The sequence below is a fragment of the Tupaia chinensis genome, unplaced genomic scaffold (genome assembly GCF_000334495.1).
Source record: "Tupaia chinensis unplaced genomic scaffold, TupChi_1.0 Scaffold143740_1, whole genome shotgun sequence".
Taxonomy (NCBI): Eukaryota; Metazoa; Chordata; class Mammalia; order Scandentia; family Tupaiidae; genus Tupaia; species Tupaia belangeri.
In genome coordinates this window covers 269,006-286,418 of record NW_006203589.1, presented here as the reverse complement: position 1 = coordinate 286,418, position 17,413 = coordinate 269,006, and the positions used below count along the sequence as shown (strand labels likewise).

The window sequence follows — 17,413 nt, the reverse complement described above, 5'->3', positions numbered from 1 at the left end:
GTTCCGGGCACGGGTTTGCCCGCGCTCAAGCCCCGCGCAGCCAAGGGGCGGCGCAGGCCACGGTCCGGCTTTCCGCGCCAAATTTTTAAATCGAAGGCGGAAGGTCCGGCCCCGCCCCCGGCGCCACCAACCAATCGCAGGCCCACGGCCGGCTCTCTGATTGGTCGGAGATCGTTGCCCTGGAAACCACGAGGATGCTGTCCGGGAACTGTCGGGCGGGCGGCGGGCCGAATGGGCCTGGGGGAGGGGCCGTTGGCCGGGAGGAGGGGGAAGTGCACGGGCGCAGAGCGGGTGGCGGCAGGGGGACTGTACCTGGTTGCACTACTGGGCCAATGAAGCCTTCCATGGTGGAGTCCGACGCCGTGGCGTGAACCTGCCCCTTAACAGCGAATACCTACCGCGCTTTGCATCTTGAAGGAAGTCTTTAAAAAGTCCTAATCATAAGGAGCTCTTTAAATGTCTAGTAATACGCTTAGAGTTTAGAGACTGAATTTGGAATTTCATATCAAGCAATTCCTCCGGACTTTATTGCTGAGCCTGTGCACGTGTGTGTAAGGGGAGCGATTCAGGCATCTAGAGGCAGACTTGTGTCGGTCCAGATTCCTGAGTCCGTGCACTCAGTCCGGAGCCCTGAACTGTGAACAGGTGGGTGCTTGCTGCAGTCTTACTTGTGGGGTCCGCAGAACCACCCACCTTCTCTAAAGAGGGGAGAAGTTGTCATGGAAATTATGTGGGTCGTTTGAGGTCTCATGACAGTGAATCGGTTTGCTGTAGGAATTTACTGTCGTATGTTGAGTTCTTTGCCCATCGAGGCCGTCTCTGGTCGGGAATAAACGTAAATCTACTTTGTCACTTTTCTTCGTTAGGCTTTGTTGCTATGGCCTGTTGTGTTGGTGAAGGAATTTTCCGCAGAACTCCTGATTCTTATTTATCTCTGACTTTTCCTGTATTTCTTCTTTTTTTTTAAAGGCTGTTAAAACTTTTTAATAGAATTGATTGGACTACCTGAACCACTAGTATTTGGAGAGGAACTCCAGATATTTCATTTTTACAGAAACTAAATGTATGAGAAATTTACAGAATGGAGAACGAAAAGGTACTTTTTAACTTCAAAATTGTTACAGTTTAAAATGCAATATCCTAATTTAACACCATAATCTTTAATTATCCAGTCTTATTAATGTCGCATACCTTTTTGGATAGCTTGTGTAGAGACCAGATGGAAAGAAAATTTCATTTTTGAAGGGCTAACGTTATATTTTTAGGTTTTAATGATTTGGTGGAAATCTCAAAGAGCTAGAGAAAAGATATTTTAAGAACATTAAAATTTATTAGTGCCATCCTATTTATGAGTATTCTTGAACAACTGGAATTCAGAAAGTTCATTTCACATGATTTAAGATTAGATTTCCATTTAGGATCATTTCCTACCAAATTGTCAGCGTCTTTAATCATGGGGTCTGCAAAATGTGACTCAGGAGGCAAACATTTTGTAAAACTACAAAATTTTTCAGTTGGGCATGTCTTGATCGGCTTGCAACTAGAGATTGGTTTTAAAAAGTGAAAGTATATGCAAGTTTCCTGTGAGTTTTGGATGTTAGTCAGCCAAGAGAATTACTGTTGCTCCTGGGAGTCTGAGGCTAAGGGCAAGACCCCATTCTTGGATCCACACTTCTTGGGAGCACATGGTGTTAAGATCCTCCACTGGATCCATCAGACTGACTAAAATCCACCTAAGAGCACCACACTCTGAGTGAAAGGTCTGAGTTCTAGTCCTGGTGACCTCTCTAAGCCTGGATATGCTCTTCTGCAAAACAGAAATCCAGGATCCAGTGAAAATATGAATGAAAGGAACCAGCAGTTAGCGTAATGGCTATGTCGCTGGATTCCCACGTAGCCGACCATGGTTTGCGTCCTGGACCTGGTGGCTTAGAACTCACGCAGGGCGCGTGTGCGTGCATGCCCAAGAGGAGAATGGAGGAGAAGGGATTGCGGCGTGACCATCCCCCCTGGGGGGTAATTTCTTGCTTTCTGTCTCTATGTCTCTCTCTGTCTGTCTGGCGAGCGCACGCGCCCTATAGCGAAAACCTCTAAAAAATATATATTTAAAAAAAATATATGAATGGAAGAGCACTTGATAAAGGGGCCACATGTAAAATAGTCCCAATGCACCCATGTCCCTAGAGTTACTCACAAATGACTGGGTGTCTCAGTTCTTTCATTGACTGCCATCCAAGCATTTTCTTTAAAACAGAGAAGACAGGAAGAATCTGTGACATCTGGTGTCCCTAAGTGCAAGGAGCATGGTCTCCACTAGTTTTATTTAGGAGCTACTGTTCCTTCACCCTCTTTTGTCTTACTGGCAGTCCCACTTCTGCCAAGAACTAGCTTGGTGGCCTTGGGTGGCTCATTTGAGTTCTCTGGACCCCATTTTCTCTATCTGAAAAGTGAGGAAAGTGGATATTCAAAAGTCCTCTTCTTCGGTACTTTGGGTTTTCCTGGTCAGCCTGGCCTTATGCTAGCCCTCATCTCCTTGGCTCTCTGACTTACTCAGGGGTGTTTCGAGCACCCACTACATGCACCCACTACGCTAGGAAGATAATGGCTCCTACCCTGGAGGCCTTCGCTCACTACAGTGTCATGAGTAGAAGTCTCTTCCATGAGTTTGGGGCTCCCTTCAAATGGGGAAGCTATCCAGAGCCTACGTGGAAACTCTGTACTACCTTTGCAACTCTTCCGAAATCTAAAATTATTCCCAAATAGAGTTAAAAAATAAGTCCTAATTAAAGCTGTCATTTTCTTCCATTCTTGGAACATAAGATGCTTCGTTGAAAAAATTAAAATGGGAAATTTAACTATTACAGTGGACAGTGTCAGTGATCATTGGAATATCATTATTAACCACCTCTAACACTTCATTAGGCATTTTCTTCCCTTAGCAATAATAGTCTTATCACTGTATAATTTGTAGAGCCAAAAGCTTTTTAATAAATCTTGTTTTACAGTGAATTTATTGACTTTTTAAACCAGGAAAATCTCGTTTTCGAGCCACATAAGAGGGGACTGATGAAAACACCTCTCAAAGACTCCACTACAAACATAGTGTTGGCGGAGATCCCCCCGGAATTGGGCCCTTTAACCACGCCCACCAAACCCAAGGAAGTCTCCCAGGGTGAGCCGTGGACGCCGACAGCCAACCTGAAAATGCTCATCAGTGCTGTAAGCCCCGAGATCCGCAGCAGAGATCAGAAGAGGGGGTTGTTTGACAACAGAAGTGAATTACCAGAGGCCAAAGACGGTTTACACGTAGGTTTTCAGAGGCCTGGGTGGACGGGATTTGCTAGAAGGATGTGTAATCGCAGAAGCAGCCGCTATGGAAACATCGCCACCCACAGGATGGGATTAACTTCTTTGAGTTAATAACTAGAAAAGATTAGACCCTATCAACTATAGCAGTGAGAATTCTGACCCTTTGGGTTATTTTCCCTTCAGGCTTCCCTTTCTGGATTTGCCAAGCAGTTCACACTGGCTCCTATCTTTTCCCCTTCCCCTACAATCTTTGCAGCTGTTGAAGCTAAGGGGGTGTGTAAGTCAAGCTAGTCATTTGTGCACGTGCAATACATCTGGCAAACTTTATTCCAGAACGAGATGTTGTTTACCTTTTCCTCTGTAGGAACACTTATTCGGAGATGAATATGAGAAATCCCAACCCAGCCGAAAAGAAAAAAGTTTAGGATTGTTGTGTCATAAGTTCCTAGCACGATATCCTAAGTATCCCAACCCCGCCGTGAATAATGACATCTGTCTCGACGAAGTAGCAGAAGAACTCAGTAAGTATGCAAGGAGCTCACAGAAATGGTTGATCATTAGAGTGACCTGCGGGCCTACCTCCTTCAGGCCCACACACACACTTTGAGCCAGTGTTTGTAAATGAGAGAAAAGGACACATGGAAACTAGAAAACTCTAAGTTCTTAATTTAAGAATAAAGCTGAATAGTTTCTAGTTACTCTGAAAGCCAGAAAACCAGCTTCTGACTACTGGTGGTTCCTGAAGCTTTAAAGGAAAGTAACATTGTTGTATGATGCTCTTCACAAACAGCTACAACTCTGAACTTCCCCTTGGCCCTCTCCTTGAAGAGCCAGGCTGCTGAGTGGTTATTTTCATAGCTGATGCTGAGATCTATGAATGGGAGCAGGATTTCTGAGCTCCCTGCCACGCAGCACTGTTTGGACAACTGATGGATTTTCTGAGTCTTCTGTGCTTGGCAAAAGTTCCCGGGTTCCTCCCACACACTTTGACACTACTCTTCATAGACCTGAAACTAGTTACAGTTAAAAAACGGTTGTGTCCTAAATTGGGGGGTTCCTTTGGAGTCAGGAAAATATCTTAATCTATTAATAAAATGGTGAAGAAACGTACACTTGAATGATGAGGAAATAGAGGTTCCAACCAGTTAAGTAGCTCACCTCAGGGATCAGCCAGCCATACATTTTCAAATATAGTTATCACCCCATGAAGGAAAGTTTTGCACTTCTAATATATGCTTAGAAATAGCCACTTTATTTCGTATTTTAAGAATATATCATTTAGATCCACCTTCTCCTCATATACACCTAATTAGAACTGGGTAGGATGTATCCTTTAATTCAGCAGGTACTATGTACCAGGCAATGTCTTAGGAGCTTAGGCTTCCCTGCTCATCACTGAATAAAAAGGGCAAAATCCCTTCTATCATGGATCTTACTTTTTTTTTCTTTTTTTTTTTTTCTGAGAGGTTTTTGCTATAGGGTGCATGCACTCGCCAGAAAGACAGAGACAAGAGAGACAGAAAGTGAGAAATCACCCCCCCACACACACCAGGCGAGATGGCCACGCCACAATCCCTTCTCCATTCTCCTCTCAGGATCTTGGGTACGCATGCACATGCACCCGGCGTGAGTTTTAAGCCACCGGGTCTGGGACTCGAACTGCGGTCAACTACATGAGAGTCCAGTGATATAGCCATTACACCAACTGCTGGTCCCTGGATCTTAAATTTTAGAGAGGCAATAGAAAAAGGATATACTATACTAAGTACGTAATGCTAATGAAGTACTGTGGAAAACATAGAACAGGGTGAAGGGATCGGGAGTGCTGGACAGGCACTTTGCCGGAAAATGGTCACGTCAGGACTTAATGAGACACTGACACCTGAGCAGGGACTTGAAGGGATGAGTCAGGATGCTATTGAGGACAAGAGGTCTGAGCAGAAGCAAGAGCCCAACACAGAAGTCTTCAGACAAGGGCATTATCTGGCAGGTTCTAAGACCAGTGAGGTCAGTGGGATGCATCTCTAAAATAGCAGTTTGTTAAATACTTTTCCAGAAAGGCTGGATTTCATCCATTTTTCTTTTTCCTTTTCTTTTTGCTATAGGGTATGTATGCCTACCAGAGCGTGACGGGGGTAGGAGTGAGATCTCTCTCACACTCACACACACACACACACACTGCCACGGGGGGGCAGCCACGCCACAATCCCTTCTCCATTCTCTCAGGATTTGGGGCTCCTACGCACAAACAGCTGTCATGATTTTCAAACCACCAGTCCTGCACTCAAACCACAGTCAGCCATGTGGGATCCAGTCACATTAAGCCTCAGCATCGCCGGCTGGTCTACCAAAGTCAACATGGAAAGTAAATTTCTCAAAGAGAATTCTGATATTCCAAACTATGAAAACCTAATTTAAATAAATTGATGAGTCACAGAACGGTAGCTAGAAAGTAAAATTAGACCCCAAAGCGTATATAGGTATATTTTTATGTGAGTTTTTAAAAACTGCATCATGATTTTTGTACATGGCTGAAATTTCAGCACTTGGCACCTATCATATGATTGTGTGTGTGCATGCGTGTATGGGTGGAGTAAGACAAGAAAGGTATTGGAAAGTGGTGTTTAGAGAATTTTTAAGACTGTTTGGTCACTTACTGGTGCTAGAGAATACCTACCTCACAAGTACTGGGTAAAATTTTCTAAAGCAATATGGTACATAATAGGCCCTCAGTAAATGTTGCCTTTCTAATTCATACTAAGGGATTTGTCCCCTTTGAGAACAGGGACATGTCTTTGTCACCACACTGTTTGCTGAGTGTGTGTGCCTATGGTAAACTGACTTATCCAGAACCTCCTGACTAATAAACCATGGAAGAAAAGTTGCTCAGTTCTGAACTCGACAAACATCTGACCCTGGTAACATGCAGTTTCTTGTTCTTTGCAGATGTTGAGCGTCGACGAATTTACGACATTGTGAACGTCCTGGAGAGTTTACACATGGTGAGCCGCCTTGCCAAAAACAGGTATACCTGGCACGGCCGGCACAACCTCAACAAAACCCTTGGGACTCTGAAGACCGTTGGGGAGGAGAATAAGTATGCTGAGCAGATTATGATGATCAAAAAGAAGGAGTACGAGCAAGAGTTTGACTTTATTAAGAGTTACAGTATAGAGGATCACATCATCAAATCAAACGCTGGCCACAATGGACACCCAGACGTATGTTTTGTCGAACTCCCTGGAGTAGAATTTCGAGCAGGTGAGCGACAGCACTGAACAGCACAGGCTGCCTGGCACTTCCCATGGCTCTCCAAAAAAGGTCCTGTGGAGAAAGCTGCTCTTAAGCTACTGCTGCCTTTCATGTTAAAACGCCGCAGTTGTCAGCTGTATGATCAGGTGGTGGTATTTTTAGCCTTGTTACTTTAGAAGTCACTTGTCCCTTCATGAATTTTAATTCTCTAATCCTCGCCCTTTTCCAAAGCTTCTGTAAACAGCCGCAAAGACAAGTCTTTAAGAGTGATGAGCCAGAAATTTGTGATGCTGTTTTTGGTGTCAACGCCTCAGATAGTAAGCCTAGAAATTGCTGCCAAGATTTTAATTGGGGAGGACCATGTGGAAGACTTGGATAAAAGCAAGTTTAAAAGTAAGTGTCGTGACTGCCCTGGAATGTTGGACCTATTCCGAACAATGAAATCTACTATAAACTGATTTCCAATAGCATTGGGTATAAAAAGATTTCTAATTGTGCTTTTATATCTTCATCTCTCCCCGAAGCCATGATAATGCCGCTTTAGCTAACTTGCAGGATTCTCAGATATGTGGAACTACTGTTTGTCTGACACTTTGGCTTCATGTGAGACCATAACATTGTCCCCATTTACAAGAGTCGATGCGGTATTGTCTGAGGTCTAAATGAGCAGTAAATTGTGGGGAAGTGAGGCTGGACCCCAGGTCCCTGTTCTTCCCACGGTGCTGATACAGGAGGGCATAAATACCTCACGAAATGGTCACCTGAAATGTCCTGCAGCACAACGGGTCTACCGTTTTGAAACCATGGGTTTAGCTAGACTCCCTTCTCCAAGTTGGAAAGAGACTATAGCTTGGGTTCCTGACTCCGAGCTCTGCCCCCGTTATTATGCCAGACGTTGAAGGAACCTCCAACAAGGAGAAAGAGTGGAGAGAGGGTGTGAAGAGAAGTGCCGGACGGATCAGGAAGGTGCTTGCTGCACACCCATCTCTGCTGAGAGCCAGCCTGGACAGGGGTCACTTGTGAGACCCGGGGCTATGGAGAGGACCTGGGAACTGCCACACAGAGCCACCTTCCCATCCTAAAAGGTGACTTAGTCCTATGGAGGTATATACAGACATCCCCAGGTTGATAGTGTTATCTGTAAAGGCAGAATTAAGTACCAAGTTAAGAAAATAATGTGGGAAACTGGCTCGGGAGAGTTGCCAGCTCAGAGAACACCTTCTCATACTAGTGAAGGGTTGCTTGCTTTTTCTAGTCACTGGACAATTTCCAGCCCTGTTTCATCGTTAATGACAGCCTTTCAGACTATCCCTAGAGTTGCGGGTGTGTAATTTGCTGAATCATCAGGGAATTCAGAACTTTGGGGCATGGCTATGAAGGAAAACTCAGTTTGTAATTTGTACTCTCAAGATGGAAGTAAAAATACTTTTTGTAACAAAGCTTTTTAAGATATATGAGATTTGGGACCAGCAGTTAGCGTAATGGCTAAGTCGCTGGACTCCCACGTAGTCGACCGCAGTTCGCGTCCTGGACCTGGTGGCTTAAAACTCACACCAGGCGCGTGTGCGTGCGTGCCCAAGATCCCAAGAGGAGAATGGAGGAGAAGGGATTGCGGTGTGGCCATCCCCCCTGGGGGGTGATTTCTCGCTTTCTATCTCTCTGTCTGTCTCTGTCTGTCTGATGAGCACATGCGCCCTACAGCAAAAACCTCTCAAAAAAAAAAAAGATATGTGATTTGAAGAATGAACAAACCTATGCTTTGCATATTACATAAGGACAGTAGAAAAATTTACAAATTTTGGAGCTGGCTCCAGCCTAGCAGTTAAGAGAGCCAGATCCTATATGGGCGACTTTGCATGGTTCAAGTCCCCGACCCAGTGGCTTGAAAGAAACACACCAGCCGTGTGTGTGTGTGTGTGTGTGTGTGTGTGTGTGTGTGTTCCCCAAATCCCAACAAGATGGAGAAATGAGGTGAAGAGATTGCAGTAGGACCATTCCCCTACAAGGGGTCCTTTCTCCCTCTTCCTCTGGCGAGCACACACGCTTTCTGGCAACTTTTGGCTTTTTAATAATTTACAGATCTGAACAGCATACATAATTGTCTGTGCTTATGATATTAAATAAATCTTTTTTTTTTTAAGGTTTTTGCCATAGAGTGCATGAGCTTGCCAGAGAAAGAAAGAGACAGTGAGAAATCATCCCCCAGGGCGGTTGGCCATGCCACAATCCCTTCTCCATTCTCCAGGGATTTGGGGCATGTGCACATAGGCATCCCGTGTGATTTTCAAGCCACCAGATCTGGGACTTGAACTGTGGTCAGCTACATGGGCGTCTATCTGCTGGCCCGAAATAGGTCTTTTTGTCACAGTCAGAAAAGCAGTACAGGGAACCAGCAGTTAGCGTAATGGCTATGTCGCTGGACTCCCACGTAGTCGACTGCGGTTTGCATCCCGGACCCAGTGGCTTAAAACTCACGCCGGGCGTGTGTGCGTGCGTGCCCAAGATCCCGAGAGGAGAATGGAGGAGAAGGGATTGTGGCGTGACCATCCCCCCTGGGGGGTGATTTCTCGCTTTCTGTCTCTGTCTTTCTGGCAAGCGCATGCACCCTACAGCAAAAAAACCTCTCCAAAAAAAAAGCAGTACATTTATCACTGATAATTTGTTTGTTTATAAAATTCTTCTGAATCCTCATTATAACACCCAGGAATGGAAATGTTTTTTTTTTTTTAATAAAAGAATTTGGATCATTGTTCAAGATAGGGTGATCTCATCAAGTCATTTTTCCTTTTTCAACTGTGCTGTTGTCATTTCAAAATTCAATACCACAGTAACTGGATCTTTTAAATATTTAAAACTACTTTTTTGTGTTAATTAAAGCAGTATCGCTACAATAACTTAAAAGGAATCATGTTTTTCTATCTGACATTGATGGTTAGAAAGCTCTTAGAATAATACATGAACTCCTTATGAAGCAAAATCCTTTGATCTTTCATTATTCCCTTAAATAGTATATTTACGTTTTTTTCTAGCAAAAATTAGGAGGTTGTATGACATAGCTAATGTCCTGAGTAGTCTGGAACTTATCAAGAAAGTTCATGTTACAGAGGAAAGAGGCAGAAAACCAGCTTTCAAATGGACAGGCCCAGAAATCAGTCCAAATACCAGTGGTATGTATTTTTTAACTTTCATTCTTTACTTCATTATTTTGAATTAATGCATATTTGGACACACTCTCCCTTCCCGTTCCCACTGACACCCCGACATGGAAAGGACGTACAATAATGGTTGAAAAACTAAAATCAGAGCTGAGGCCCAGGATGGAAAGTTTGGCTACTTGCTCCATCAGCAACCCAAGATCTACAGCCACCTCTCACCCTATGTCTAGAAAGTAGAATCCGTAAGTGAAAGGATTGGAAAAGCTGAGAACACAACATTGCTGTTGTCATTGTATTGCACACTGACCACGACAGAATCTGTACTGAGTCTAGGAAACGGGTCCACTCTGGTGTCGGGGTAGATAGTTCACATCCTCATCTCCACTCTCCGATTCCGACACTGCATTTCCCAGTAATCCCTACCCAGAATCACTGGGAAGGGGGAAGAACATGGGCCACAGAGGCACAGAGACTTAGGTTCTAGTCCCAGCTCTGCCACTTATTAGCTGAGTTACTTCCCTGAGTCTCCATCTCCTCACCTGGGAAATGGGAAGAATAACATCCTTGTGGGGTCACTGGATTTGAGGTATAATCTCAGAGACAGCCTTTGGTACAGGAAGTCGGAGCGAAGGCTCTGGGGCCATGCTGACCAGGGTGATATCCCAGGACCATATGCTGCTAGCTGGGAGACCTGAGTCCTCTGGTTAACCAGCATCTCGAGGTGCCAGCCCTCTCATCTCTGCCATGGGGATGACGATCACCGTGTTTCAGCACATCTAAGACCCCACTGATTATAAAATGCATGATTTTTTTGTATGTCACTGAGAAATAAAAACCACCAACTACCCTCCCGCTCACTACATGTTTTAAGACACAGTGCCGTTTCAGAGATGTTGAAGTCTAAACTGTTATGTCTCAGCATTCAGTTAATAAGAGAAGCACAGTCATATATATTAATAGAAAGTGCTTATAGCAGTGTCTGTCACATAGTCAGTGCTCTATAGCTGTTGCCAATTTTATTCCTAAAGTTGTTTTAGAACTGCATTTTCAGCTCATACCCCAGAGACGCTGAGCCACTATGCCTTGACTCACCAGCCCATTCTGTTTCAGGCCCCAGCCCAGTCATTCCTTTCCTCCCCTCTGATTTGGAGCTGAGACGGTCTTCAAAAGAGAACTGTGCCAAAAACCTCTTTTCCCCACGTGGGAAACCAAACTTTACTCGACACCCATCTCTTATCAAGTTGGTGAAGAGTATAGAAAGTGATCGGAGAAAGATAAATTCTGCTCCCAGTAGCCCTATCAAGACAAACAAAGGTATGTTGACAAACAAATGTCAAGGCCCTCCAGGAAGAATCCCCTTTTATCTGATTGCTTTTAGCTTACTTGATCCCTGCAATACTTGTTACAAAATCCTGCCAGAACACATATACCCACACCCTCTGGAAGCCCAATCTGAGGATAAATTAAAGAATAAAAAGTCAGGACCAGCAGATGATGTAATGGTTATGTCACTGGACTCCCACATGGCCGAACACGGTTTGAATCCCTGACCCAGCAGCTTGAAACTCATGCTGGGTGCATGTGTGTGCATGCCTAAAATCCTGAGAAGAGAACTGAGAAGGAGTTGAGGCATGGCCATCCCCCCGGGGGGTGATTTCTCACTTTCTGTCTCTCTGTCTCCAGTGAGCACACACTCCCTACAGCAAAAAAATCTCTCTTAAAAAATAAAAAAGAATAAAAAGTCACCTGTGGGGTTTATCATTTAATTGCTTTTTTGTTAAATTGCTTCCACTTTGAGGGGAGATGATTTTTTCTTAATTCTGTTTCTTTGACTTCGGTGAGGTTTCATCTGTGTGAATATTTTTCAGCTTTGTCCACTCTTCCCCACCCTCTTTCTATTACCAGCTGAGAGTTCTCAGAATTCAGCATCCTTCCCCAGTAAAATGGCCCAGCTCGCTGCGATCTGCAAAATGCAGTTAGAAGAGCAGTCCAGGTAGGTCAGCCATGCTTTTTAGTGACTTATTCTCACATTCTATGTTAGGATTACTTATTTTATGTGAAGACAGGCACTAGCCTTGGAAACTGGAGCGTGAATCTTTCTATCTCATACTGAATTGTTTCAGAGATTATGTGCCAGTTTCATTAAAGCATGGCCTTACCACTTAAAGTGCTAGCACATTTCAGAGAAACGGCGTTTCCGTTGTGTCACGTTCTAAATCTTGTCTTTCAGTGGGCCCAGAAAGAAAGTGAAAGTACAGCTGGCAAGATCTGGGCACGGCAATCCGGCGGCCCCTCTGGAGACCCCAGCGAACGCTGAGCTGGAGCTGACAGCACCGTCCCTCATCCAGCCCCTGGGGGTGGTCCCCCTGATCCCCAGCCCACTGTCATCTGCGGTGCCCGTGATCCTACCTCCAGCCCCTTCTGGCCCATCCTACGCCATCTACTTGCAGCCCACCCAAGCCCAAGCCATGACGCCGCCCCAAGGCCTGAGCCCAACCATCTGCCCCACCCACTCTTGTAAAGCTACTGGATCAACAGACACCACAGATGCCACCACCGAGAAGGCACCCAATGGTGTCACCAAAGCCAGTGCCTCCGCCAAGCCTGGAAGCTTGCTGCCAGGACCTGAGAGACAAGGTGCCAAGAACCGTAACAGGGAACCGGCTGCAGAAAGAGGTTTGAAGAGGACAGGCTTGCTTGAGGACAATGGTTCCAAGAGGAAGTTTAAAGAGGACCTGAAAGGACTTGAAAACGTCTCCGCAGTAAGTATAGCCTTGAACCGTGTGAAGCTTTTGGAATTCCCTGCTTGGTTACCCAAAAATTTGGTGGCTTGTGAGATTTACCAGAGCAGAGAGCAGTCCTCAAATGATAAGGAACTGTCCCTTCGCATCCCGTAATCCAAATGAGGCCCACGCAGCTAATCCCTTGACCATGATGACGGCAGGGACATTTTTAACCTCTAGAGGGAGGGATTATTTGCTTCCTTTTTAAAGCACCATGGGTGGTTGTCCATAAGACCGTTTTTCCATCACATGCTGGAATGCGAACACCTGTCATGAAAGTCTTAAATAATTTACAAGCAGACGTAATCCCAGATGAATGGGTGGATGTGCGGGGTTCCTGTAGCTCCTGCTTTCTGAGTCATTACCTAATGTTTGTTTGATGTTGATGTCATCATGTAACTGGCATCTGCTGCCTGGAAGATTAAGTTCCCCCTGTTTTTATTTTCTACCTCAAATTTAAATCACAATTCTTTTTTTTTTTTTGAGAGGTTTTTGCTATAGGGTGCATGCACTCACCAGAAAGACAGAGAGATAGAAAGTGAGAAATCACCTCCCCCCTGCCATGGGGAATGGCCACGCCACAATCCCTTCCTCATTCTCCTCTCAAGATCTTGGGCACACACACGCACCCGGCGTGAATTTAAGCCACCGGGTCCAGGACTCGAACCATGGTCGACTACATGGGAGTCCAGTGACATAGCCATTACGCCAACTGCTGGTCCCCACAATTCTTATTTTGCATAAACAGAAAACTCAACCTGATCTTGGTAAATGTAGGTACATTTGATACATTGGTTTTCTAGAGATTTTGACATTCTAGATCACTTTTCCCTAGAGGCGGATTAGTTCAGGAAGGAATTCATATTTGCTGGGTGCCTACGACATACGGGACAACGTAGGTGTTAGGCACTTTTATATACATGATCTCATTTCCCTCCCTTAGGATAATTATATATGAAAGATGGTACCATCAAATAAATACCACTAAACAGAGAAACAGGAGTTAACCTCTCATTTTGCCCCAGCTGTTACGTTATTTTACTTCTCTAATGTCTTATTTTTTGCCATTTATAAAGAATTTATTCTAACAATTTTTTGCGAACATTTCCTGGGTAAAAATGCTGTGCTTTGAATCACAGCTCACTCAGTCCCCGCCTTTGGTGCCAGTAGTTTTGAGTATTTACCCTGTGGCCAGGTTAGTTTTTGTGGGGTTACGTGAATTTATGACATGATGATATATTCAATACATAAAAGGTTTTGATCCTTTTCAGACACAGTCTGAGCTGAAGGGTATTATCTGTTACTGTTATTACTGAGGAAGCTTTAGAGTTTGCCAAATCTTCCCCGAGGATGGCCTCATGGTAACCATTCAAAGCATCTATTATCTTACTTAGTATTCTTTTCCGTTTAATGTACATGCTAGGAGGTTAAAAATCACAAGGCTTTGGCTTGATTCAATTTTCTGGGAGGTCCATAATCTCTTTGGGCCGATGGGTATGATTTAATAATGTTCTCCTGTTACTCACTTATTTATTCAGGATTAAGGATCTTGGTGGATAGATTTTCCATCCCCTACTTTTTAAAAATCTCTCTGACTTCTTTTTGACCATTTCTTTTTAGCATGGTCTGAGCAAAACGAAGAAAATGAGAGAGTCATGTGTTAGTGAATTCAACACATTTACTGAAAATCTACACTTCGAAGGGTAGAGAGAAGAGACAGACATGAGGCCGTGAATGATAAAAATAATAGTGAAAATGAAACAGAAGGGCATGACAGGAAGAGGGGGAGATAAGACTACCATAAGCTAGACGAGGTGACATTCGAGTAGAAATATATCAAATTCATTCATTCTGCTAACAATCATTCTAACTTTTAAAAAGCAATTGGCATTATAGGTTAAAAGAGATTTGTTCTGAATGTGGTTTGTTGAAAATTGAAAAATAATTTTTATTACCCTACCATAGGCCTTACCGAAGACTGGAAAGTATTCCTCCTAAACCCACTCCTTAAAAACTGCTCTTCCCTGCATTTTTCAAGGTACCAACCAGGAAATGTTTTGAGCAACAAGCTAGTGATACACTTTCAGCCTTGTGGATTCTGAATTCACTTGTTCCCAAAGTAAAGACCTATTAACAGCTCGATCAAGGTCTAGACTGTTGTTTTGCCAATAGAAAGAAGGAAGATCTGAAGAAAGATAAAAGGACCTTCGTTTTTTAAGAGCTACTTTTGGCTTTTGCCAGTCCCACTCATCAGAAGACTAGTACAGACTTTGGGGCCAGCTAGGCAGACTTCTCTTGTTTGGTGAAGTTTGGTCTAACAGGCATGGTACATGTTAGACCAAGCTTAACACTCAACACTCAGGCCTTTTCTACTTGGGATATACTTATATTGCCTAAAGCATTTGCTCAGTGACATGCTGGGTCTCTAACTTGACTTATTTCATTTTCTTTTTTTATCTGTAATCTGTGAGTTCTGGTGTACTTTAGTTGGCACATTCTAAGACTGCTTGGTATTAGAGCACTGCGTACTAAGGAAAGTGCTAGAAGGAAATCTGTACTTGTGTAAGTCCCCTAAATCAGGGGTTGCAAACTCTATAGTGGTCCAGATAGCAAGTACTTTTGGCTCTTTGGGCTATATGGTCTCTGTTGTACCCACTCAGCTCTCCTTCTGTAGCAGGAAAGTAGCTATTAACTACATGTAAATGAACGGGTGTGGCTGTGTCCTCAAAAACGTTGTATACCTGAACAGGCAGGAGTTGGATTTGGCTTACTGGCATTAGTTTGGCCTCTCTTCTCTAAATCAACATTGCTTAAAATGTTTTCTTTGAAAACTAATCTCCTTCATATAGCCTCCCAAAACTTAGTCGCCGAATAGTGTGGGGAATGCTACGTGCTGTATGCCCCACTTGGATTTTTACGATGCACGTCTTCATTAAAGTCTTCCAGAAATTCTCTAATAGAGGCGCCCTTTGCCTTTGTTTAATTTAGCAGTTCTCACACATACTTGACTGTGAGTCAAGCAGTGCTTGTTTGTATCCCATGGAACAAGGGCCCCTGAGAATACTCTTTGGGAAGTACCATCCTGTGTAATTCGGGAACAATCAGATAATAATATGGTAGTACCATCTGTGATATTCACCTGCATGAAACTCGGTTCTGGCAATCAGCACCACTTCACACTACGATGCCTGATAGCAGGGGTTAGGGTGTCACCGTGAGGGTAGGTATGAATTATTTAGTTCTCTCTTTTTTTTTTTTTAAGAGGTTTTTGTAATAAGGCATGTGCACTCACCAGAGACAGAGACAGGGAGAGGGAAAGTGAGAAATCACTCCCTGGGAGGGTGGCCACACCATAGTCCCTTCTCCATTCTCCTCCTGGGATCTTGGGCACACACACACACACACACACACACACACACACAAACACAGTGTGATTTTCAAGCCACCAGGTCTAGGACTCGAACTATAGTCAGTTATGTGGGAGTCCAACACCTTAACTGCCACACCACCTGCTGACCTGAGAGGGCTGATAGCGGGGGTTAGGGTGGCCCGTTAGGGTTAGGTTTGATTTATTTAGTTCTTGTTTTTTTTTTTTTAAGAGGTTTTTGTAATAAGGCATGTGCACTCACCAGAGACAGAGACAGGGAGAGGGAAAGTGAGAAATCACTCCCTGGGAGGGTGGCCACACCATAGTCCCTTCTCCATTCTCCTCCTGGGATCTTGGGCACACACACACACACACACACACACACACACAAACCCAGTGTGATTTTCAAGCCACCAGGTCTAGGACTCAAACCACAGCTGGCCGTGTAGAACTCTAGCAACAAAACCACTATGCCATCTGCTGGCTCCTTAGTTCTCTTTTTTTATCAGTAATTTTTGAATTTTGGTATGCCCTGACATTGACAATGAGGCTACCCCTAAGCAGGCTCTGTGGCAGCATGAGGACATTTTCCTAAGACCACTCACTATTTAGCATTTAAGAAACATGTTCCAAATTACTCAGGAAGAGCAAGGAGTAGGAGGGAGGGTATAGTCCTCTGGGGACCTGCGGCTGGCCTGCCAGTAGCCCAGCACCGCTAGAGGTTTGGCCTACTGAGACAAAAAAATACCAAGGAATGTTCATCCTGGAAGAGGCACGTGGCCCTTTTTCTTCCTGTATTTGTATGTAAAATACATTCTTCTTCCTTGTTTTCTAGACCTTATTCCCATCAGGATACCTGATCCCTCTCACTCAGTGCTCCCTGGGAGCAGAGTCCATGTTGTCTAGTAAAGAAAACTCAGGTACACTTTCCCCAAACCACAGGATCTACAGCTCACCAATCGCAGGTGAGTATCCCTAAGACACCGTTCCCACGCCGGCCAGTCTCAAGTTCACTTACGCTTCGTGTACTTTCCGGACAAGTGTCTGTGCTTTTAAGATATCTTTCCCCTTTTCTTTCCAGGTGTTATTCCAGTGACATCATCCGAACTCACTGCTGTTAATTTTCCCTCTTTTCATGTAACACCTTTGAAGCTAATGGTCTCACCAACTTCCGTGGCAGCTGTACCTGTCGGGAACAGCCCGGCTCTCACTTCGAGCCATCCGGTTCCCGTCCAGAACCCAAGCTCAGCCATTGTGAACTTCACCCTGCAGCACCTGGGGCTCATCTCCCCCAGTGTGCAGGTGTCTGCCAGCCCCGGGCCTGGAACAATTCCCGTGTCTCCAAAAATAGAGGCTGTTAGTGTCATACCCGAAAACGTAGGCGCTCAGCAAGGAAGGGCCACCAGCTATGGCTCGCCGGTCCTGGGCCAGAACAAACTGAATGGACAATCAGCAGCTGTGACGGCAGCACAACAGGTGAGGGTATTCCATTTAATTTCATTTCTCTGAGTTACTGAGTTCTAAATACCTGTATCCTAGGAGACTTG

General features: G+C 44.5%; 1 protein-coding gene across 2 annotated transcripts in view; it reads left to right on the top strand.

Moving 5' to 3' along the window:
• The first annotated feature begins 259 nt into the window (after positions 1-259).
• Positions 260-17,413, top strand: part of E2F8 (E2F transcription factor 8) — an 18,397-nt gene continuing 1,243 nt past the window's right edge. The window contains exons 1-12 of one of the 2 annotated variants that reach the window (XM_014582690.2): positions 260-645; positions 970-1,096; positions 3,006-3,306; positions 3,674-3,830; positions 6,256-6,570; positions 6,793-6,954; positions 9,591-9,728; positions 10,827-11,030; positions 11,622-11,709; positions 11,947-12,478; positions 16,702-16,831; positions 16,948-17,342. In XM_014582690.2, the coding sequence (XP_014438176.1) occupies positions 1,062-1,096; positions 3,006-3,306; positions 3,674-3,830; positions 6,256-6,570; positions 6,793-6,954; positions 9,591-9,728; positions 10,827-11,030; positions 11,622-11,709; positions 11,947-12,478; positions 16,702-16,831; positions 16,948-17,342 (2,457 nt within the window). In that variant the 5' untranslated portion in view covers positions 260-645; positions 970-1,061. The remainder of the gene's footprint in view (positions 646-969; positions 1,097-3,005; positions 3,307-3,673; positions 3,831-6,255; positions 6,571-6,792; positions 6,955-9,590; positions 9,729-10,826; positions 11,031-11,621; positions 11,710-11,946; positions 12,479-16,701; positions 16,832-16,947; positions 17,343-17,413) is intronic. The other variant, XM_006164849.3, reaches the window with a different exon arrangement.